The sequence below is a fragment of the Saccoglossus kowalevskii genome, chromosome 15 (genome assembly GCF_978046115.1).
Source record: "Saccoglossus kowalevskii chromosome 15, keSacKowa6.1, whole genome shotgun sequence".
NCBI classification, from domain to species: Eukaryota; Metazoa; Hemichordata; class Enteropneusta; family Harrimaniidae; genus Saccoglossus; species Saccoglossus kowalevskii.
This window is the reverse complement of record NC_140655.1, coordinates 4,269,651-4,291,142: the sequence shown is the minus strand read 5'-3', so window position 1 is coordinate 4,291,142 and position 21,492 is coordinate 4,269,651. Positions and strand designations below refer to the sequence as shown.

The window sequence follows — 21,492 nt, the reverse complement described above, 5'->3', positions numbered from 1 at the left end:
GTATATGTAGAAACAAATGGATTGGTGCTTGTATATGTAGAAACAAATGGATTGGTGCTACTTGTGAACAAGGTAAGTGATATGAACTTTACAACAAGCAGTGGTCTATGAACAAGGTAAATCCCACAATGGTGCTTGTATCTGTAGAAACCAATGGATTGGTGCTACTTGTGAACAAGGTAAGTGATATGAAATTCACAACAAGCAGTGGTCTATGAACAAGGTAAATGGTGTTGGGTATGTGTCTGTAAAGGAACAATTTAAATGAAAACCAAATGGACATAAAACTAGATGTTACCTGAGGTTTTTAATGCACAAGTGAGTTTCATGAAGATCATTAATATATTATACTTTCTATGTTTTTCTTTAGGTGGACCGCCTCATTTTTCAAAACTCACTGATGATTCCATACAAGAATTTTAACTATCAGGATGATGCAACATATCTTTCATTCTTTACATTTTTCTTCACTGCCTAGCAACAATCACTACTTCCTGTGTTGTCATGACATTTTTTTAAAAGTTGAAGGAAAGACAAATATTTTTTAATAAATTTCATCCATGGCTAAGAATTTGATATTTTTTATTCACTGTAATCCTTGGTTGCTATAGTAGCATAATATCTTTATTGTTGCCATAGCAATGTAGCCTGCGAATAGAAATAGCCATATATACACAGGCTGTATTAAAACGGCTTAATAAATTTTGGAAAAAGTTAAATATTTTCTTGTATCCATTTCTTGTACTTGTTGCAGTTCGCTGTTGATATATGTATTTAAGCAAAGCAATATTTTCTTTCAAAGTCTATTATTTTGTAAAAGTTTTATCTATTTGTTACTGTGTACAAATATACCCATAATTTTGAGTTTGCACCAAGTAAGGATATATAGCATTTTTACTCAGTCTTGATTGTATGTACTAAGAACCAATTACATTTATTGTCTTATCATGTTGTAGTTATGTATGCATGCATCATTGTTCATACATACGGAGCATTCTGATTGATTCATGGTCTGTTAACCAGTCATTTAGTCTATTTTGCGGGTATCTGGCAATGCATTATGGGTGTTTCTCAATGTACAGTGTGTTCTGGGAAATCTATTTAATTTATGACACATGGTAGCCCTTCATTACATGGCACAAACATTTTATGATTGGTAATTGGGGCTTTCATACTGTGAGCAAACTACTTACAAACAATGACACCTGTGTGTGCGTGTCAAATTTCACCAACAAGGTCTTGCCACTGTGACAATAGATACTTGCGAACAAAAACAATATAGTTTATGAATGTTCCAGAAAGGTAAGTAAGTGGCAATTTAGAAACATTTTGTACACATGGTGGAGGTAGAAAGCATAAAACTGTCATTATGTTAGATACATATTTTTTATCTCATTCTAAGCCAGACTGGCATTATTCAAAACAAGGTGCTATAAACAAAAATCAATTTATTTTCCAGCAAAAACGTTTCAGACCAAATAAATTATTTTAATTATTCAGACTGTCAATCTCTATGATAAAATAAGTTTATTTACTTCTTACTGAGTAGAGTAGAGTACAAGTTGGCAAGTCCACACACTACTAAAATATTTCTATATAATATTTACGCACACAGGGTTTTGCCTATTACACAGACTGACAACCTGTAGTTGAAACAATGCATTGTATTTCTATTATGTATTAGATGTTGTTTTTAAAATACCTCAGACTTATACTCACATCATAACAATTTAAGATATAATTCAAAAGTGGATAAAACCAATGGAATACAACTGCAATAACATAATGAGGATACTATTGAAATTATGTAAAGTCACACCTGTTGTCACGGTAATATTTACCAACTTTTTGAGTATTTTGTGAAAGAACATGTAAAGTTGAAATTGCAGGAGGTAGTTTTATTAAACACGTTGAAGGTGATATTTACTGCAATGTTTTCAGTCCTTGTATAATTAATGATAAAGAAGAAGTACACGTTGCTAAGCAACCAATATTGGTTAATTATGTTTCCTATAAGGGCATTGTGAGTGTCACATGATACAAGTTTATTCAAAGCATTTGATGGAAGAACCTGTCAATAAACAACATGCTTTCAGATTGGCCATTCAGGCACAATAGTGTAAGTCATTTCGATTTAACTCCAACCATTTGAAAACTCTCAGATTTTTGACCATTTACATTCATCCTAAGTCATCAAATGGTGCTGGACTAAAAGTGAACTTAGCAGTCATTACTTGTCACTACTAGTTATTAGTAGTCATTAGCAATCAATGGTAGTTATTGGTAGTCATTACCAGTCAATGGTCATTACTGCTAGTCACTACTAATTATTGGTAGACATTGGCAGTCAATAGAGTTTACTGCTAGTCACTACATTTGTACTAGTTATTACAGTCTTTGAGAGTACAGTGTATATTTAAACCTATAGTTCATTTATATGAACTTCAAAAGTTTATTAAAACTAACTAGACTTTTTCTGGATGGGTGCTATTATTTTTATGAGTAATAGATTACGAGTATGTCTTGCTGTAAATGGTTGAACTCTAGGTGTTTTTCACTGCCAGATGTCGTGTAATGCACACAAGACATGGATTGAACATCTGCCAGAAAAAATCAAATGATTTGATTTTGAACATGTATTTCTTTCATGTTAAGAGTTCAATATCAAAATACCCAATGTTTTAGAAGAGGATATGGTGTTGAGATACCCTTACTTCATCAAAATTATTAAGCATGGAAATATTCCCAAAATAGTATTGTTTACATGATTAGTTGAATCCCACCCAATGTTTTAAAGCGGGGAGTGTTTACCTGCACATAGCCAAACAAGCATCTACCCATGAGCCTTTGTGTTTTTAGCATTTGTTGTTATCGCTTGGAACTCAATTCTCGTGTGTGCGCAGGTGACTACCCTCCCGCTTTAACACTATGACCTTTGATTGTCCTGTTCATTTTCATGCATAATGGATCTTGCAGTGATTGCAAAATGGCTTACTCTGACAGTGGTACACCATCAGTCGGTCAAAGGTTATAAATCTTGGTTCATATTTGTCAGATTGAATATTGTCTTAAATAAATTATGGTAATATCGGTTGCTACTTGAAGACTGATACAGACAGTGTATGCCTTATTTCTTACCAAATCCCCATGACCTTGTTTGGAGTATTTCAAAATAATAATCTTGAAAACTCGTACATAATCAAAAATCAAAATTTGTTAAAGCATATATGGAGGTACGTTTCAAGAACCATTAATTCACAGAACATTGATATTGATATAACAAAAATATTACTGTATTCCACTTTTGAATAACAATTGTTACAATTTAAACAAAACATGAACTTTTTGAATTGTTTTGTGGCCAGTCCATACACCATTACCGTTTTTTAGCTCCGCTGTCGACTTTGTCGAGCGGAGCTTATCATATGAGTGATTGTCCGTCGCCGTCCGTGTCAATGTTTTACTTTTTCAACTTCTTCTTGAAAACTACAAGCCTGAATGCTTTGATACTTGGTGTATATGTACTTTGGGTAGACCTCTTTTAGGTTTGTTCATTTCATGTTGATATCTTCAATTCTTTAATTTTGGTGAATATTTTTGTAATTTTTGGTAAAAAGTGATATTTTCGACTTCTTTTTAAAAACCAAAAGTTCAATTGCTTTGATATTACATATATAGATACTACATGTAGACCTTTCTCAGATTTGTTCATTTCGTGATGACATCTTCAATTCTCTAATTTTGGTGAATATTTTTGTCATTTTTGGTAAAAAGTGATATTTTCGACTTCTTGTTAAAAACTGTAAGTCCGATTGCTTTGATATTACATATATAGGTACTACATGTGGACCTCTCTCAGATTTGTTCATTTTGTGATATCTTCAATTCTCTAATTTTGGTGAATATTTTTGTAATTTTTGGTAAAAAGTGATATTTTCGACTTCTTTTTAAAAACCAAAAGTTCAATTGCTTTGATATTACATATATAGATACTACATGTAGACCTTTCTCAGATTTGTTCATTTCGTGATGATATCTTCAATTCTCTAATTTTGGTGAATATTTTTGTCATTTTTGGTAAAAAGTGATATTTTCGACTTCTTCTTAAAAACTGCAAGTTCGATTGCTTTGATACTATACATATTGATCATTTTCTAATGATGTCTTCAGTTCTTTAATTGAAATGTGCATTGCTAACAGCGGAGCTATCTCAGCCGAGAGGCTGCTTGTTCAAAACCTAATCTATTGCAGTACATGTTAAGTTTTTCTCTAAATTTTAATACGATTCAGATTCCATTGATGTAGTGCTCAGTCTGTTTACATGGTAGGACTATTATTTCAAGATAATTTAAACCATTTTGTAAATGAAAGAAAGTCCAACAATGTAGAATCTGATGTGTTTGATCAAGAATAGTATCAAACAAAATATTGATATATATATTTCAATCCTGCCTTATAAGCTTACTGGTGTTTTCGCTGTGTAGCAGATATCTCCATACAATTTGTGGGCTAATCTGCACTGGTTCGGAAGGTTGTAAATGATTAGCTAGTTTGAATTTGCATAACAATACTGACAATAAACGCCACAAGTTTTTTTGTTTTTTTAGCCAATCAGAATTCATCTTCCGAGCCAGTGCAGATCAGCCGCAATTTGTTTTTGTTACCGATGTTTTCACTGTGTAAACATCAGACAACTCGTCCTGTCCAGCAGATATCCCAATATATGTTAATGTATTCATCATGCACTTATCCTCAGATGAGCTCTAAGCACATCATTGTTTGATGTGAATAATCTTTGCCAAGACTCGTATCCAATCCTGTGTAGTAGCTATTCCCATATATGTTAACATTTCCAGACCTGTCCAGCAAATATCTCCATATTATTTTTGTTGGTTAACTGCATGATGTTACCACTGTGCAAACATCAGGTATTTTTGTCTGTATTGTTATCAGTAAAATTATTCCTGTTTTACAGATTTGTACTTATATATTTGTGTTTTAATAATGCTTTTATTTTTTATGTTACCAGAACTGAAATAAATGTGCTACTCTTAATAAATTATGCTAATGTGTTTGTAAAAATTATAATAGTGTCTAAAAATATGCATTCAAACAATTCTTTCTAGCAAAAACAATAATCAGTCGACTTGACCAGTGTTGTGCTGGTAATAAAAACACTGAAGTTAACTACATGTGGTGTTGTTTCTATATATTTATTATTAACCAGAAACACATGATGTGCCGTACAAGTGCTAATATCAAAACTATATAATTATACATACCTCAATATAGAGGAAAGCTTACTCACTAAGTGTTTTTCTAGAAAAAAACTGTAAGAGGGAGCACTGCAATTTAGCGGCGCCACTAAGTGGGGGAGATAGGGATCTGCCTAACAGAGTGTGTAGTTTTTGATAATTCTTAGTTAAAATGGAGTCTTCCTTAGGGCCAAAATTACTATCAGGTCACAGTTGAAGACTGTGGCCACTTGTGATCCCTGGTCAATCAGATTTTTATGGTTGCCGGAGGATCTGCTCTCTAGGGTAATGGGACCCATGGCCATGGCATGAGGGCGCTGCGCTCCTGTTCCCTTGTTTAAAAAAATCCTTGCTCACTATAAAAAGATTCAACATGTCATGTCCGCTGTCTTGAACAATTTAACTGTACAAGGCAATACACGCTTTGTTTGTTGTGAAATACTTTGGATGTTACTATATTAATTATAGCAGTGTTTGGTATTTTACATAGCGTGAAATAAAGTATAATCTGTCACTGTAGCGCCATAAGTTACAGAGTGCCGTAATTGTGTGGTATTTTACAAAGTATTTCCATCCTACCATATTAGGAAATGTGAATTCCAAATATGGAATGATTACGCGTCCTCTAATAATAAAAACAAACATGGCTGCCACCAGAGTTTGACCGGACTCCACACAAAGAAGTTCACTGATTCTGTTTTAAACATTTTGGATTTCTGCATTCCCATGATGTATCCATGATGTATCCTTGGAAAAGATATATTATAATGATAAGGTTACTACGAAGATACCTCAAAGTATGCACTCAGATAGTTTGTACATATTTTGAGGTATTCTCGTAATATTTACATACCACATAGATGACTCAGAAGACAAATCAAACACTGGGTAGAAGAGACAAAATCAACTACTCGATTTATTGTTAATTAATAATTAATATATTGAATAATAACAGAGTTAAAAACTGTAAATGTGAAGCAATAGAAGACTTGGACAGTAATGTTAAAAATAAAATTATATTATGCATGTTAAAATAAAAATAGTTTAAAAAATCTTGAGCTTGAGGTAAAATAAATTGGGGTTTGGGGAAGGAACAACCAGCACATAAAGAGATTCAGTTATTTGGAATGTCCTGGGTCTGGTTGATGAGTACAATCACTCAACTAAAAAAATCTGTACTGTAGTACAGCAATCAACTACAGGACTGTGTTCAAATGCTTTCTATCAACGCGTTTCCAGTAATATGCTAGATAGGGCAGTATACAATACACTTTTAAAACACATAAAGTAGTACAGCTAGGAATTGATTCTACAATATTTATCTGCAAGCACTACTCATAATATTTTGACTTTGAAGTATTTGTGAATACTTAAATTAACAAGACATGAATGTCACAGTCCTCGTTATTTAATTATAAAATACTCATATTGAAATAATACCTGTAACATCTGCAAACAATTGAATTAATATGTACTCTATATGGATACAACTCATGTGATTTCCCTTAATCTGATAACTGAAAATCTCAGAGTACACAAGTGCAACCAAACTATGTCTCATACATGCTCAAGAAACTGCATTCATGAATCTGAGTAAACCTTGATGTACCTTTAATAACAACTTGACTTCTTTATTAATTCAGGTCTTTGTATATTACAAGAACCTGGGTTTGTTTCAGTATCACCACTATAATTCCCATCAAAATGTAGCCCTGACACCCCTCTACATTTTCTACTGAGATTGGTAATGGTACGACCCATCTGTCACTGATTCAGATCAAGGTAATGACCAGATCATGACATCACTAAAAACCCTAGCATTAGAATTTAAGCTAAATATTTATTCTGAGCATGCTCAGTTGTTCTCTCAGTGCAGTAGGGAGAGGTAGTTTTTGAAAAAAAAAAAATTATGTGCATAATTGGCAGAGACTTGTTCATAAACCTGCCAAGTTTCATCGATATCTGCTGCAGAATATCTGTGAAAATGTTAGAGATGTCACAGACGGAAAATTGAAATAAGAATTACTAGGTTGCACCTGAAACAGGGACTAATCAGCGAATCTACTAAGAAATGTTAGAAAATATTCCTAACTGAAGTGCCACAAATCAAATTTATTTATTTACAACTATGCACTCATATTGATGACGCCCTCTATGGCAGTGATGCAAAATATGAGAGCACTCTTCATGCTGAAAGAAAGGTTAGAAAGGAAAACTTGTGTTTGTACATTTTGGTAAATGCAGTATGAATAAAATAATCCTAAATTACATTGTAGGCTTGAGGAAATATTGACAATATCAAGCAGAAAGTATATTAAGGTCATTGTAAATGTTTCAATCCAAAGGAAACGATATATAGTATCTGAATGATAGAGTGTTTAATAAATGCTTTGTGTTGATATATACAGCATATTTTCATAATAAAATATCAACATTTGTACTTGCACGAGTTACCATAGAATGTCACAAATTACATTTCTTTGCAAGCGTTAGGTTCATTGGTTAATCAAACGTATGTGTAATTAGAAGTTAACTTTAAGTGTTCATTTCTTGTATCATTTCTTTTATCAGTTATTTTTGAAATATTAAAAAAATCAAATAGATTTTAGATGGGCTATATATAAGCAAATTTTGTCACATGTATTAGTGATATATATACAGGGTTTGGGATAACCAATCATTTCAATTTTCAAGAATGCGACTTTGTATAATAAAATCACACTCATGTAAAAACATTTGGAAAAATAAATTTGCAAATTTGATTTCCACTCAAACCATTAATGCTCACTTGCGAATATAAACGATTCATCCCTTGGTTGATTTACAAAAGTAGAATATCAGTTTTAAAAAAAGTTTGCAATAACAAAAAAAACCCATAAACTTGTGTTTAAAGGCACTTTTTACTTTATATGTACTCCAATAGTAAGGCATATTTCATGTGAAATCACAGTATTTGATTGATTTAATATTCAGCAGCACACCCATTAAGAAAATTAGCATAAAATATTGAAAGAATACATTTTTGCATGTAATAATTTTGGCATTGCACAACACTGACTGTATTCAAGGATTGCATTTATATTTTGGTATCGTCAGTACAGGTGTGTCACAGTGTCACAGTGTCACAGTGACTCACAATTTGAGGCAATCCCTGATTACTTCAAGTTCAGAAATAGGGTTAGGGTTTATAACGCATACATAATGTAAATAATGTGGGTTTTTATATTGATATTAATTGCATATTCATACACAACATTACATGTTATATAAGGTACAATTGACAGCACCACCCGTCCAATTGACAGTGACACTCACCAATCAACAGCGTCACACGTCAATTGACAGCAGCACATGCCAATCGACAAAGGCACACGTCAAACAACAGCGGCACCCGTCAATCTACAGCGGTACACGTCAATCGACAGTAGCATACGTCAAACGACAGCGGCACACGTCAATCAACAGCGGCAGACGTCAGTTGAGAGAGTCACATGCCAAACGACAGTGTCACACGACAATCGACAGCGTCACATGCCAATCGACAGAGGCACGCGTCAAACGACAGAGGCACACGTCAATCAACAGCAGCACACGTCAATCGACAGTTGCACACATCAAACGACAGTTGCACACATCAAACGACAGCAGCACACTTCAATCAACAGCAGCACACATCAATCAACAGTTGCACACGTCAATCGACAGCAGCACACGTCAATCGACAGCAGCACACGTCAAACGACAGCAGCACACGTCAAACGACAGCAGCACACTTCAATCAACAGCAGCACATGTCAATCGACAGCAGCACATGTCAGTTGACAGTGTCACACGACAACATCACATGCCAATCGACAGAGGCACATGCCAATCGACAGTGGCACACGTCAAACAACAGCGACACATGTCAAACGACAGTGGCATATGTCAAACGACAGCGCACACGTCAAACGACAGCGGCACACGTCAAACGACAGCGACACACATCAAAAGTGTAAACATTATGGACATTGGTGTCCCACAATGCAATGGTACAATCCCAGTCATTGGTGTCAATAAACTTTCAAATCATGTAGATACAGATTGTTTTTTTGGCAATACTAAAATATAGATTTGACACCTAAGACGCAAATGCTCACCAAGAGTGAAAAAGTCACAATATGTGTTTTTACTCGTCAAATCATGATCCATCCCATCCACCCTCCCTTCTGTAATGAAACCATGGTATTCAAAACAAGATAAATTTGAACAATACTGTAAAATACTTTATTTTAGCTGGAATTAATTTTCGTTGAAAAGACTTTTTGGGTGTTTTGTATGGAATTTATTTTTACTGATTTTTGACAAGTTGAGTGTAAAATATAGGAAAAAAAGGTATATTCATTGAATTTTATTTTCAATGAAATTATTCCTTCAGCGAAAATTAAAGTATTTTAATACAGTATTAAAGTGACAAAAACAAGTATCATGGCTGTCTCGATCTTGCAGACCATTTCCATCTGAGGTCTGATGTCATAAAGTAGACAGAAATATAATAACATTAATAACTAATTAAAACTGTATTTATATAAATATATTATATATACAACTTACAATAAATTTAAAAAAAAAACATTAATATGAAATGTTGCATTTCTACTTTTGTGAGGTACCATTCCCCGACAAATATATACACAATTAAATTAAGCAGGTGTGTTATGGGAAATATGATGTTAAGCTGTTCTCTTAAATTGTTTGTCTTAAATAAGAGTTAAAGCAGGATATCTACTTTTAATATATCATATTTTTTAACTTTTATACCTATCTAGAGTGAGAATGCAACTTTAAAATTCAACAGTCAAGTATTTATACGTTCAAGTTCAATATAACAATATGTATATATTTCAATACTGATACGCAGCTATGAAATGATCTGCGTAAATTACTACGCACTGACTAATGCGTTTACTCAGACGTAGTTAGTGTTCGAGTTAATCCATCAGCAAGGCAAAGACGCCAAAACTCATGCCAACCTGGCAAAACAAAAGCAAATAAATACCATAATGGTGCTGTGACAACATTTCCTGTATTCTGTGTCCAGAAATCTAATTTAAATAATTAGTTTATGAATTGGTTAGGAATAAAATACTGTAAAACCATTTATTTTAACTGACATTTAATTTCACTATTTTGATGTTTTGAGCATATTCACTGTGTTTTAATATCATATTTGTCAAGGAAACAATAAGTTGAGTTATTTTTCGAATTTTGATAATTCTTGAGTTTCCATTGTTTATTAGACACAACTGATAGAATCAGATATTGTTAAAATGCATAAAAAATAATTAAGCAAGAACATAAAACCATGATAGCATTGGCAGTTTCATATTCTAGATGAAGTAATACCAAATGCTACTCTATTTTCAACTAAACTTTAACTTTTGTCCCCTGATTTAACAGCTATCACTGTGTATACTCGTCCATCAGGACTGAACCAGCCAGCTCAAGATTCCAATCAAACGTTTTCAATAATTTTTCACATTTTTCCCTCGAAGCAAGACCTAATCTAAAAAGTTGTTCTGTTTTTAAGTAGTTGACAGCTCTATGAATGTTCCACATGTTCCTATCTAAGGCAGTATGGCACTCATCCAAGGTCACTCCATGTACTTGCTGCTGTACAAGATAAACCTGTTCACGTGGCGATGTCTGTACATCTTTCATGTGTTCTTGTCTGTGGGTATCATCATCAAAACGACTCCAGTCAGACAAATCTTCATGCGGCACAATAGGTTTTAAAAGTGTTAGATCCAGAGCAGAAAATGAATGGACGTCTGTATCTTTCTTATCTATGTGCTTGAGCAAGGGATTTGAAAGCAGTGGATTGTGGGTACCAATGTCTGTTGTCTTAAGCTGAGTGCCATCTCTCATAATGGGTTTGATTTGAGCAGTGTTAGGTGGGAGTGGAGGTGTCAGATTGGTCGGTGACCTTGGTGGGCTAGGAATGTTCTGGAAATCTTCTGAGGCCTCTTTGTTCCAGTCTTCTGATGTGTACCGTTTAGCAGGAATGAGGAAGTAATGGGTGCTACTAATTTTTTTGCCATCCAACATAATCGGGAATATGCAAGGCTTTTGTTCATCATCTGGAGTGGCCGATTTTTGAGAAGACTGAGACAGTGGTTGCCTTGGAGGTATGGCAGGGGGCATAAGTTCTTGAGTCAGATCAGTTAGTGAGAATGGATTATGTGGCATGGTTTTTACTAATGGTGATATCGATGGTGTTGATACTGCTGAGCTCCTTTGATGTGTTGGATCTGATCTGTAATCTTCTCTCGGCCGATGTCGACGCATATTGCCACCTCGACTGAGCGGCACTCTGGGTGGTAGCTTTGGTCTTTCAGATGCATCCTGCTCCTCAGAATCACTAAATTCAATCAAATTAGGCCCATCATCCACAGGTTGTTTGTTTTTCTTTTTTTTTCTTGGAAACTCCATCCACTCAAAGTTCTCTCTCCATTCTTCTCTATCTTTGTGCGGGGCTGCTCTGGCAACTGCTGCAAAATCAGGTCCTTTATTTTCAGATTTACGATCCTTTACGGCTACTGGAGGCCTTGTTGGCTTAGATTGCGGACGTATCAAGGGTGCAGTATCGCAGGTTGTGTATTCGTCATGATTTGGTGGTGCATTTGACTGTGCCACAATATATTGTTTTGCCTCCTCTGTTTTAGGTTCAAAGTTGAGTTTAGTTATCGACTCAGATAGTTTTTCATAATCACTTTCACTTACAACTAACTGTTGCTGAGCCTGCTGTGGCTGTAACTTTAATTGCCCCTTGGGTTTAGAGTCTGAAGTTTTTGATTTATGCTGGAAATCTTTGCCATTCGTAGATCTCACTGGTGCATGCTGGGAAGTGGAGGTGCTCATCTTAATACTTTTAGGAGATTTCTCTTTCACATTTTTTGGGTCTACTTTTTGCGGCTTTAACACCTCTTCATGAAAATCTGAAACAGTTGATTTATCTCTTGATGCAATTGGTAAAGTCTTTTCTGATGTGGTTAAGTTTTTCATTTTGGTTCTTGTATCACCATCATGATTGCTTTTGTCAATGCCACTATTCTTAGGAATAGCACCGCTTGATGCGCGATTAATAACAACATTGTCACTTTCACCAACTGACTGCTGTGTTGAATTATTTTTTGTTTGCACCTTTTTAACCTTTTCCGATTTCTTTTTCTTTTTAGTCGTCGTCTGTTCGAGTGCATATGGCAAAACTTGCTGACTAGCAGGCGTAGGACTGAATGTAACCCATGATTTATTTGCTGATTTTTCATCCTGTGATGAAGATTTAACATGTGGAGGTCGTTCCTTGGAAACTTGGGCATATAGACGCGTGGGAATTGCCGGTCCTACTGATGGCACACCACCGAGTTTATCAATTGAAAGAGCTTCCACGCTCACATCATCATAAACAGTTTTGTGTTGGAATGTAGTTTTTGGTTTATTATCGTGTATGTCATCTCCATACAAGTAGGTAGATGATCCTACCTCTGCTTCATTTTGTGGTGAAGCCACATCGTCATAACAGGATTTCAGTTTTGTGTCTGGTTTTGTATCATTAAAAGGATTTGTATGAGGTTTGTTTGTTGTTCCTGTCACCTTACTTTGTGGCAAAGTGTCAGGAGAAGCAACATCATCATATCGTCTTGTCGGTGGCTGGAAAGCTGCCATGACTCGATTCTGATCATATAACCTTTGTGGCTCTACAACAGCCTTTGATGATGTCGTCTCTATGGGAACATCACTATAAAATGCTGCAACAGGCAATGCTTTCAATTCTTCTTCATTCACTTGGTCATAGTGTCTTGCATCAGACAAGAGTTTTGTTTCATATTGAGAGTCCTCAGACACTTTATCGTAACAGCGTGTCTGATCATTGTTCATTTCTTCTTCAAGAGGAGCGTAGATATTTCTTGGTCTTGCTGATACTGTATCTTCTTCTGTGATTATACTGCTATAATACCTTCCAGATCTTTTACATTCAGGAGCTAGGGGGCTTGGTAAGACTTTCGGAGGACTTGCCTGGTCCTCAATAACAGATTGTCCACTTGATACATTATTATCTATTGGCACTTGAGCATCACTGCTGTCAAACAAGTCAATAAGTACCTCCGACTTCACTTCACTTTCAATTTCAGACTTCTCTTCCAGTACATCTTGTTTTAAAGAATCATGAATACCTTGGACGTAAAAGACTGATGACCCCACTCGTATTCCCTCTCGCGATGGTGAATCCGGGCTTCCTATCGTATTAGCTCGTTTTACTGCGTTATCTGCATTCGTTTTCCTACAGCTATCTTCTCCATGAAGAGTTCTTGAACTTGATGGCACTGTAAATAAAATGCCATTATTTTTAAAGCAACTATACCATATTTATCTATTATCTCATCTGTATGACTTCTCTCAGGAAGTTTTACCAGACTGATATCACCATTATCATCGCTATTATCTACTATACCATATTTATCTATTACCTCACCTGTATGACTTCTTTCAGAAAGTTTTACCAGACTGATATCACCATTATCATTGCTATTATCTACTATACCATATTTATCTATTATCTCACCTGTATGACTTCTCTCAGGAAGTTTTACCAGACTGATATCACCATTATCATTGCTATTATCTACTATACCATATTTATCTATTATCTCATCTGTATGACTTCTCTCAGGAAGTTTTACCAGACTGATATCACCATTATCATCGCTATTATCTACTATACCATATTTATCTATTACCTCACCTGTATGACTTCTCTCAGGAAGTTTTACCAGACTGATATCACCATTATCATTGCTATTATCTACTATACCATATTTATCCAATGGTATCATTGGGTTTTCTAGGTACATTCTGAAAATAATTGAACCATACAAGAATATTACAAAGATATTGAGTAGTGATTAAAAAAAAAAAGAATTCCATAAATTATTTATTTCTGTAACAGCGTTCCAAACGGGAAAATTGCTAACCACCGGATGTGTCAAACAGTTTTTTTAGGAACACTTACTCATCGATGCGGTCTGCAAATCCCCAGGAATTGCCGGCAATATCTCCATGTCCAGTGTGAATAAAACTATGCTTCAAAGGTCGACTAATATCGTTAGGTTTTAAACTGCCTTCTGACGATACAACAGCGTTACGAGGAAACTGACCAATCTGTCGAGTACGTCTGTTCTGTCCTCTCCACCAATAGTTGTCAGCCCTATCATAAGGAGCAAGGTAAAATGATAATGAACATTTTCCCTGACAAAATTGTGATAAATTTCACATTTTGTGTAATTTTCTCAAATTGCTTTTTGGACCCAATGGATAATTAAATTATTGGTTTAAAGAGAATAAATGTTGAAGTATCTGGGACATTTGTACAGGGCTATTATGTACCATATTTGTTCTATTAGCGACACATGTATTTATGTGAGTGACAGATGTGTTTATGATTATGGTAAGTCATATTTTAATAATCGAAGATATAATAAATTCAATTGTTTGTTTTTTACATGTGCTTATAGTAGAGATACACTTATTGTAGCCTAAGACAGTGGGTACAGCCATTCTCTGGCTCCAATATGAGTTCCGAGTGAGTGTACATGTGCAGCACCTACCTCCCTTCAATGACTGTCAAAACATCGCCCTCTTTGATTTGTAGTTTATCTTGTTCATCAAAATTACTCAATGCTTTCATATCTGGTGGCTGAATCTGACAGTGTGATAGAGATACGGAGTTACACACAATAGTACAAGTACAATAGATCTTAGCTGAAAACAGAATCCATAATGATTGAGGTTGAAGGCACTTTTTTGTCTAAAAATTGGCATTCCTCGCCCAAATACTTCTAAAATGGCCAATAATCTAAAAATTTGAAGTCAAAAAACTTGACTAGGTGATGAAAATGTGTGGGGGGGGGGGGTCCTAAACAGTGGAACAAACAAGTATTTCTTATCTTATCTATTGGAGTACCCCTCTGGGTTTTACATGTAGCCCCTTAGTTCTATTCTTCTCATCATTGAGTCCACTGTTCTTTTACATATAGCAGTAGGAAGAATTATTTGAGACAGGAAAAATAAGTCTTTTTACTATCTCACTCCTAACAAGATCATAGTGTCCGTGTCTATGGTTAATTGGTATAGTAGGCATTTCATACAAGAACAAAATGCTTCTCAGTGAGTTTATAAAAAGTCCAATTAGAACTGGGAACCGATGTGTCTTCTAAGCTGATATGATGTGACAGTGGTGCACACACATTGGCTGTAAAACAACCACGACAGTTGATAGTGATCTTGTAAAACATCTTACTAAAATTATGGAATTTAGTTACTGTACTTTCCCGAACATAAGCTCCTCCTCGAGTATAAGCCCACCCCTCTGTTTTAGACATTTAACAAGTTGAGGGCATCCCCGAGTATAGGCCCGGGGTGTTTTTTCCCCGAGCGTCGACGACATTTATTAAACAAGCAGCCTGTCAGCTGAAATAGCTCCGCTGTTAGCAATGCACATTTCAATTAAGAACTGAAGATATCCTTAGAAAATGAACAATATGTATAATATCAAAGCAATCGGATTTGCTGTTTTTAACAAGAAGTCGAAAATATCACTTTTTATCAAAAATGACAAAAATATTCATCAAAATTAGGGAATTAAAGATATCATCATGAAATGAACAAATCTGAGAGAGGTCCACAAGTTGTAACTATATATGTAATATCAAAGTAATCAGACTTGTGGTTTTTAACAAGAAGTCGAAAATATCACTTTTTACCAAAAATGACAAAAATATTCACCAAAATTAGAGAATTAAAGATATCATCACAAAATGAACAAATCTGAGAGAGATCCACATGTAGTACCTATATATGTAATATCAAAGCAATTGGAGTTGCGGTTTTTAACAAGAAGTCGAAAATATCACTTTTTAACAAAAATGCCAAAAATATTCACCAAAATTAGAGAATTGAAGATATGATTATGAAATGAACAAATCTGAGAGAGGTCTACCCAAGGTACATATACACCAAGTATCAAAGCATTCAGGCTTGTAGTTTTCAAGAAGAAGTCGAAAAAGTAAAACATTGACACGAACGACGGACAATCACTCATATGATAAGCTCCGCTCGACAAAGTCGACAGCGGAGCTAATAAAGCATTTTACAGTACTATAATTGTGAACAGCGCCCCCAGTGTTGACATATATCAATACAACATAATATTGGGTAACAGTAAGTTTACCTTAGGTAGGAATTCTTTGAGAGTTTCAAACGTTGGTCTGTCTTCCGGTTTCAGTGCCCAACACTGCTGCATAAGTTTATACATATCAGGCGGACAATTATCAGGTTTAGGTAACCTTTCACCTTCTTTATCTATTTTTTGTAAAATCTGTTTGAAGGTAAAGATAAAACCGCAAATGCAAAATTCTAATAAGATGACAAGTTTATAGATCAGTGTGAATAATAGCCATGTTTGCTCTATTAGATGTACATATCCAATAGATGTACATATCCAATAGATGTACATATCAAATAGGTGTACATATCAAATAGGTGTACATATCAAATAGGTGTACATATCAAATAGGTGTACATATCAAGTAGGTGTACATATCAAGTAGGTGTACATATCAAATAGGTGTACATATCAAATAGGTGTACATATCAAATAGGTGTACATATCCAATAGATGTACATATCCAATAGATGTACATATCAAATAGATGTACATATCAAATAGGTGTACATATCAAATAGGTGTACATATCAAATAGGTGTACATATCAAATAGGTGTACATATCAAATAGGTGTACATATCCAATAGATGTACATATCAAGTAGGTGTACATATCAAGTAGGTGTACATATCAAGCAGATGTACATATCCAATAGATGTACATATCCAATAGGTGTACATATCAAGTAGGAGCGCACCTCCTATAAGAGCGCACCTCTCGCCTACATGATTCTGTGGCCGTGCTGGAATCACCTGCCAGCTGACAATTATGTAATTTAATAATTATTCTAGTAGGTGACCTTTGGTACTGACATCATGTATTACTTAATTGGGTGTTTTTCAAAGGCTAGAGGTTTAGATATGCAAATTTTAGCAAATGTACTGAGGACGATTTTCAGTAACGAAGCCTTGAAACAGACGACAGAAGCAGGGGTAGCTACTAACACAGTAACTACATAAAACAATGGTGAGAGTCAGCAACATAGATCAGACAGCCAAATGAACACTAAATTAATATAATTCTAATGACAAATTTAATGCTGGTGGTTATAAATAATATATCAATTCTGACATGCATAAGTATATTAATAATTCAGAAGATAATACAACTTCAGCATCCAGTATCTTGAGTGTTACTTCACAGCTACAACCGTACTAGTATATAAAAAGACCTATATCATTTCATAAACATAGTTAAACTACAAATGGCTTGCCCTGTATATGTAAGGGTAGGCAGGTCATAGCATAGGATGGGGTATCATATGTGGGGCAGATCCCAGTATATGATCTGAAGATCACAGCATATGATCTGAAGATCACAGCGTGTGTTCGGAAGATCACAGCGTGTGTTCGGAAGATCACAGCGTGTGTTCGGAAGGTCACAGCGTGTGTTCGGAAGGTCACAGCGTGTGTTCGGAAGGTCACAGCGTGTGTTCGGAAGATCACAGCGTGTGTTCGGAAGATCACAGCGTGTGTTCGGAAGATCACAGCGTGTGTTCGGAAGATCACAGCGTGTGTTCGGAAGATCACAGCGTGTGTTCGGAAGATCACAGCATATGATCGGAAGATCACAGCATATGATCGGAAGATCACAGCATATGACAGGAAGATCACAGCATATGACAGGAAGATCACAGCATATAATCGGAAGATCACAGCATATAATCGGAAGATCACAGCATATGATCGGAAGATCACAGCATATGATCGGAAGATCACAGCATATGATCGGAAGATCACAGCATATGATCGGAAGATCACAGCATATGATCGGAAGATCACAGCATATGATCGGAAGATCATCTATGCATATAGATTAGTCATATATATAAGTTGGAGTGTAATTACTTAATTAGAATGTATAAAAAAATATGTTACTTATAATGACTCTTCAAAAAAACAAGGAATTTAAATGTAGAGTGTGTATTATGTACAGCAATACAGAAACAGAAGTGTTGAAGTTATCTATGCTGTTAATTTAAGTAGAGTGATCAGACCTTTATATTCACAACCTTAACACTATTGTTAATTTATTTATTATGAACTTCAACAAAATTTACCAATCAACCTGATTAGTTAAATTGCTAGAAAAAAAAATCACCAAAAACATAATTTTTGGAAGATTAACTGTGAAATCTATACAGGCCAACTATACATACTGATTAACCATTTATATGTGTTTGATAGCATTCAGTTGTTGGAATTATGGCACCCACAAAAAATTTCACAGTGACGATGTTGGATGACAGACTTTTTGCCACTATCATGACCTTCCCTACATTATGGGCATGCCAACAAAACGAAAGCAGACAATGCATTTCCTAAGGAATTTGTCTGATTGTATTTGGACCAAACCATTCTGAACCATAGAAGAGCAAGTTTAATATTAAGGGACTTACCTGTGCACCATTGTAACCAAGCCAAGGCTCCTCACCAAATGTAAACATTTCCCACAATGCAACACCAAACATCCATGTGTCACTGGCATGAGAAAACTGACGCAACTTCAGACTTTCAGGTGCACACCTAAACAACCAAAACATCAGTGAAAATTATTGTGTTTAGACTACTATATAGTAGAGACCCCACTGTTAGTACCGACTAATGGGCACGCCCAACATACTAGGAATATACCACAAGCCAATGGGCACCCCAACATACTAGGAATATACCAATTGCCAATGGGCATGCCCAACATACTAGGAATATACCACAAGCCAATGGGCACACCCAACATACTAGGAATATACCACTAGCCAATGGGTACCCCCAACATACTAGGAATATACCAATTGCCAATGGGCACCCCCAACATACTAGGAATATACCAATTGCCAATGGGCACCCCCAACATACTAGGAATATACCAATTGCCAATGATCACCCCAACATACTAGGAATATACCACTAGCCAATGGGTACCCCCAACATACTAGGAATATACCAATTGCCAATGATCACCCCAACATACTAGGAATATACCAATTGCCAATGGGCACCCCCAACATACTAGGAATATACCACAAGCCAATGGGCACCCCCAACATACTAGGAATATACCACAAGCCAATGGGCACCCCAACATACTAGGAATATACCAATTGCCAATGGGCATGCCCAACATACTAGGAATATACCACAAGCCAATGGGCACACCCAACATACTAGGAATATACCACTAGCCAATGGGTACCCCCAACATACTAGGAATATACCAATTGCCAATGATCACCCCAACATACTAGGAATATACCAATTGCCAATGGGCACCCCCAACATACTAGGAATATACCACAAGCCAATGGGCACCCCCAACATACTAGGAATATACCACAAGCCAATGGGCACCCCAACATACTAGGAATATACCAATTGCCAATGGGCATGCCCAACATACTAGGAATATACCACAAGCCAATGGGCACACCCAACATACTAGGAATATACCACTAGCCAATGGGTACCCCCAACATACTAGGAATATACCAATTGCCAATGGGCACCCCCAACATACTAGGAATATACCAATTGCCAATGGGCACCCCCAACATACTAGGAATATACCAATTGCCAATGATCACCCCAACATACTAGGAATATACCACTAGCCAATGGGTACCCCCAACATACTAGGAATATACCAATTGCCAATGATCACCCCAACATACTAGGAATATACCAATTGCCAATGGGCACCCCCAACATACTAGGAATATACCACAAGCCAATGGGCACCCCCAACATACTAGGAATATACCAATTGCCAATGGGCACCCCCAACATACTAGGAATATACCAATTGCCAATGGGCACGCCCAACATACTAGGAATATACCAATTGCCAATGGGCACCCTCAACATACTAGGAATATACCACTAGCCAATGGGCACCCCCAACATACTAGGAATATACCAATTGCCAATGGGCACCCCCAACATACTAGGAATATACCAATTGCCAATGGGCACCCCCAACATACTAGGAATATACCAATTGCCAATGGGCACGCCCAACATACTAGGAATATACCACTAGCCAATGGGCACCCCCAACATACTAGGAATGTATCAATTGCCAATGGGCACCCCCAACATACTAGGAATATACCAATTGCCAATGGGCACCCTCAACATACTAGGAATATACCAATTGCCAATGGGCACCCCCAACGTACTAGGAATATACCACTAGCCAATGGGCACCCCCAACATACTAGGAATATACCAATTGCCAATGGGCACCCCCAACATACTAGGAATATACCACTAGCCAATGGGCACCCTCAACATACTAGGAATATACCACTAGCCAATGGTCACCCCCAACATACTAGGAATATACCAATTGCCAATGGGCACCCCAACATACTAGGAATATACCACAAGCCAATGGGCACCCCAACATACTAGGAATATACCACTAGCCAATGGGCACCCCCAACATACTAGGAATATACCACTAGCCAATGGGTACCCCCAACATACTAGGAATATACCAATTGCCAATGGGCACCCCCAACATACTAGGAATATACCACTAGCCACTGGGCACCCTCAACATACTAGGAATATACCACTAGCCAATGGGCACCCCCAACATACTAGGAATATACCAATTGCCAATGGGCACGCCCAACATACTAGGAATATACCACAAGCCAATGGGCACCCCAACATACTAGGAATATACCACTAGCCAATGGGCACCCCCAACATACTAGGAATATACCAATTGCCAATGGGCACCCCCAACATACTAGGAATATACCACAAGCCAATGGGCACCCCCAAGATACTAGGAATATACCACTAGCCAATGGGCACCCCCAACATACTAGGAATATACCAATTGCCAATGGGCACCCCCAACATACTAGGAATATACCACAAGCCAATGGGCACCCCCAAGATACTAGGAATATACCACTAGCCAATGGGTACCCCCAATATACTAGGAATATACCAATTGCCAATGG

General features: G+C 36.3%; 2 protein-coding genes across 2 annotated transcripts in view; one reads left to right on the top strand and one right to left on the bottom strand.

Moving 5' to 3' along the window:
* The window catches only part of LOC100370489 (uncharacterized), a 117,124-nt gene extending 111,934 nt beyond the window's left edge, over positions 1–5,190 (top strand). Inside the window, exon 38 of the mRNA XM_085508631.1 lies at positions 371–5,190. Within this exon, the coding sequence (XP_085364757.1) occupies positions 371–423 (53 nt within the window). The 3' untranslated portion in view covers positions 424–5,190. The remainder of the gene's footprint in view (positions 1–370) is intronic.
* Positions 5,191–10,390: 5,200 nt separating this feature from the next.
* Positions 10,391–21,492, bottom strand: part of LOC144344494 (uncharacterized) — a 113,895-nt gene continuing 102,793 nt past the window's right edge. The window contains exons 7-12 of the mRNA XM_085490789.1: positions 18,916–19,042; positions 16,522–16,668; positions 14,900–14,994; positions 14,305–14,499; positions 13,768–14,147; positions 10,391–13,618 (exon numbers count right to left, since the gene is read on the bottom strand). Coding sequence (XP_085346915.1) covers positions 10,698–13,618; positions 13,768–14,147; positions 14,305–14,499; positions 14,900–14,994; positions 16,522–16,668; positions 18,916–19,042 — 3,865 coding nt within the window. The 3' untranslated portion in view covers positions 10,391–10,697. The remainder of the gene's footprint in view (positions 13,619–13,767; positions 14,148–14,304; positions 14,500–14,899; positions 14,995–16,521; positions 16,669–18,915; positions 19,043–21,492) is intronic.